General features: G+C 44.9%; 1 protein-coding gene across 1 annotated transcript; it reads left to right on the plus strand.

Moving 5' to 3' along the window:
• Nucleotides 1-678: 678 nt before the first annotated feature.
• Nucleotides 679-2,363, plus strand: LOC114191041 (ammonium transporter 1 member 2-like). The gene has a single exon (XM_028080189.2). The coding sequence runs from the start codon at nucleotides 730-732 to the stop codon at nucleotides 2,245-2,247; it is 1,518 nt and encodes a 505-aa protein (XP_027935990.1). The 5' UTR covers nucleotides 679-729; the 3' UTR covers nucleotides 2,248-2,363.
• The last annotated feature ends 381 nt before the right edge of the window (nucleotides 2,364-2,744 follow it).

Raw genomic sequence — 2,744 nt, forward strand, 5'->3', positions numbered from 1 at the left:
TTTATTTATAGGTATTTCAATCACACAGAATACATATTTCCAAGATAAAAAATAATAATAAAATATAAATCTTTTTATTCTTTACTAAAGCATTTATTTATTAAATTAAAACTTCTAATAAGATTTAGACTCAATTTTTGACCTAAAGACTTCATTTATGTTCAAATTCTCCAAGGGACTCAAGGTTAATATCTTACGTAATTAAATCGGTCTTTAAGCGATTTATCCGATTTTGAGTATCGAGTCAGATGTTAGAAATTCGAATACCTCTAATAATAAAATAAATTTTTTAGACATGTGATAAATGGAATGTGATAATGAATCCACTTGTTATGGAAGATTATGATAAATTTGATAATTTTGAAATAAAAATTTTAGTATTTTATGATAAAATATTATCCTCCATTAAAATAAATTTGATTTTTTGTGAAGAGCAGGAAAGGTAGAAAGAAAAGTTGGGGATGAGGGGAAGCCAACGAAGCGGAAACTCGATCTGTAGGATTTGAACATAATATTTGAGTAGGATCTATATTCGCGAACATCATTTATAACTCATTTAATTAAAAGATTCTCTCTGCAGCTCTCAAAACCACCAAACCTAACAGAAGCAGATAAAATAACCGCAAGTGGCTCTCCTCAATTCTACCATATAAAATCATTCACAGCCATTCATCTTTTCCTTATACTACTTCTCTTCTTCACACTCCTTACTGTCTCATTCCATCACCCATGGCTTCTCTCTCCTGCTCCTCTCACCTCGCTACACTCATCAACCAAACCGACGCCACCAACTACCTCTGTAACCAATTCGATTCCATTTCCAGAAAGCTCAACGACGCCACCTATGCCGTCGATAACACCTACCTACTTTTCTCCGCCTATTTGGTATTCGCCATGCAGCTTGGTTTCGCCATGCTCTGCGCGGGATCCGTCCGAGCAAAGAACACCATGAACATCATGCTCACCAACGTCCTTGACGCCGCCGCAGGCGGCCTCTCCTACTACCTCTTCGGCTTCGCTTTCGCCTTCGGTGCCCCTTCCAACGGCTTCATCGGCCGCCACTTCTTCGGCCTTAGAGACTATCCCACTCCCACCGCCGACTACAGCTTCTTCCTCTACCAGTGGGCCTTCGCCATCGCCGCCGCCGGAATCACCAGCGGCTCCATCGCCGAGAGAACACAATTCGTGGCTTATCTCATTTACTCTTCTTTTCTAACCGGCTTTGTTTACCCCATCGTTTCGCATTGGTTCTGGTCGGGGGACGGTTGGGCCAGCGCCACAAGAATCGACGGGAACGTCTTGTTTGGATCCGGGGTAATCGACTTTGCTGGCTCCGGCGTCGTTCACATGGTTGGTGGCATAGCGGGTTTGTGGGGGGCTTTAATTGAAGGCCCGAGAATCGGGCGGTTCGACCGGACGGGCCGGTCCGTTGCTCTGCGTGGGCACAGCGCGTCTTTGGTTGTGTTAGGCTCGTTTCTGTTATGGTTCGGATGGTACGGGTTCAACCCCGGTTCGTTTTTTACTATAGCGAAGGGATATGGGGGCTTGGGTTATTATGGTCAATGGAGTGCCATAGGGAGGACAGCTGTCACGACGACATTGGCTGGGAGCACAGCGGCTCTGACGACGCTTTTCAGCAAGCGGTTATTGGTGGGCCACTGGAACGTGATCGACGTGTGTAACGGCCTGCTTGGCGGGTTCGCTGCCATCACCTCGGGCTGTGCGGTTGTGGAGCCGTGGGCCGCGATAGTGTGTGGGTTTGTGGCCGCCTGGGTTTTGATTGGGCTTAACAAGGTGGCAGCGAAAGTGGAGTACGATGACCCGTTGGAGGCCGCGCAGCTTCACGGCGGGTGTGGCGCCTGGGGGGTGTTGTTCACGGGGCTGTTCGCGAAGAGGGAGTACGTGGAGGAGATTTATGGGATTGGGAGGCCGTGCGGGGCGTTGATGGGTGGCGGCGGGAAGTTGCTGGCGGCGCAGTTGATTGAAATAGTGGTGGTGTGTGGGTGGGTTACGGCGACGATGGGACCGCTGTTCTACGGGCTTCATAAGCTGAATCTGTTGAGGATATCGAGGGACGATGAAACTGCAGGGATGGATTTGACTAGGCATGGAGGGTTTGCTTATGCGTACCATGACGATGAAGATGGTTCTAGCAGAGGCGTAGGATTGATGATGCGTAAAATAGAACCTGCTAGTACTTCTCCTTCTCCCCCTGCTGCACCACAACTATCAATATCTTCTCTTTAGTCTGCAAATACCTGTACTCTAAAACCATATATACTCATATCTCATGCGCAACCAAATTCTCAGACACACTCACCTTGGATCTACATTTTTAAATGTTTGTTGGTTTAGTTTGGTTTGGTCTGGTTTTTTTGTTTTTTTTTTTTCAAAACTAGTTTGGTCTTTTAATAAGTCGATAGTGTCATTTAATCGTACACTATACTGAAAACTACTTCATCATACTTATTTTCTTATCTCACGTCTTTAACATACTACAAACAGGGGAGGAGAAATTACAATTTTCATTAATATGGCTTGCATGTTTTGTTGTTGTTACTATTTTTCTGGTTAACCAGTTAGTCAATAATTCAGAGTCAATATACATATTGATGGATAAACCTGAAGAAACTGTTCACTGACCCCACCTCCTTTGTCACGAGAGGCCACCACTACCACAAACCTTCATGCAACGAGATCGCCACGACCAAAGCTTTAGTATTTCATTTTATTATTTTAATATT

This window comes from Vigna unguiculata, chromosome 7, assembly GCF_037176805.1.
Source record: "Vigna unguiculata cultivar grain cowpea cultivar isolate G323 ecotype 2 chromosome 7, ASM3717680v1, whole genome shotgun sequence".
NCBI classification, from domain to species: Eukaryota; Viridiplantae; Streptophyta; class Magnoliopsida; order Fabales; family Fabaceae; genus Vigna; species Vigna unguiculata.

Excerpts from the sequence above, each read along its gene's own strand:
- LOC114191041 (XM_028080189.2), top strand. The coding sequence starts at position 730 with ATGGCTTCTCTCTCCTGCTCCTCTCACCTCGCTACACTCATCAACCAA.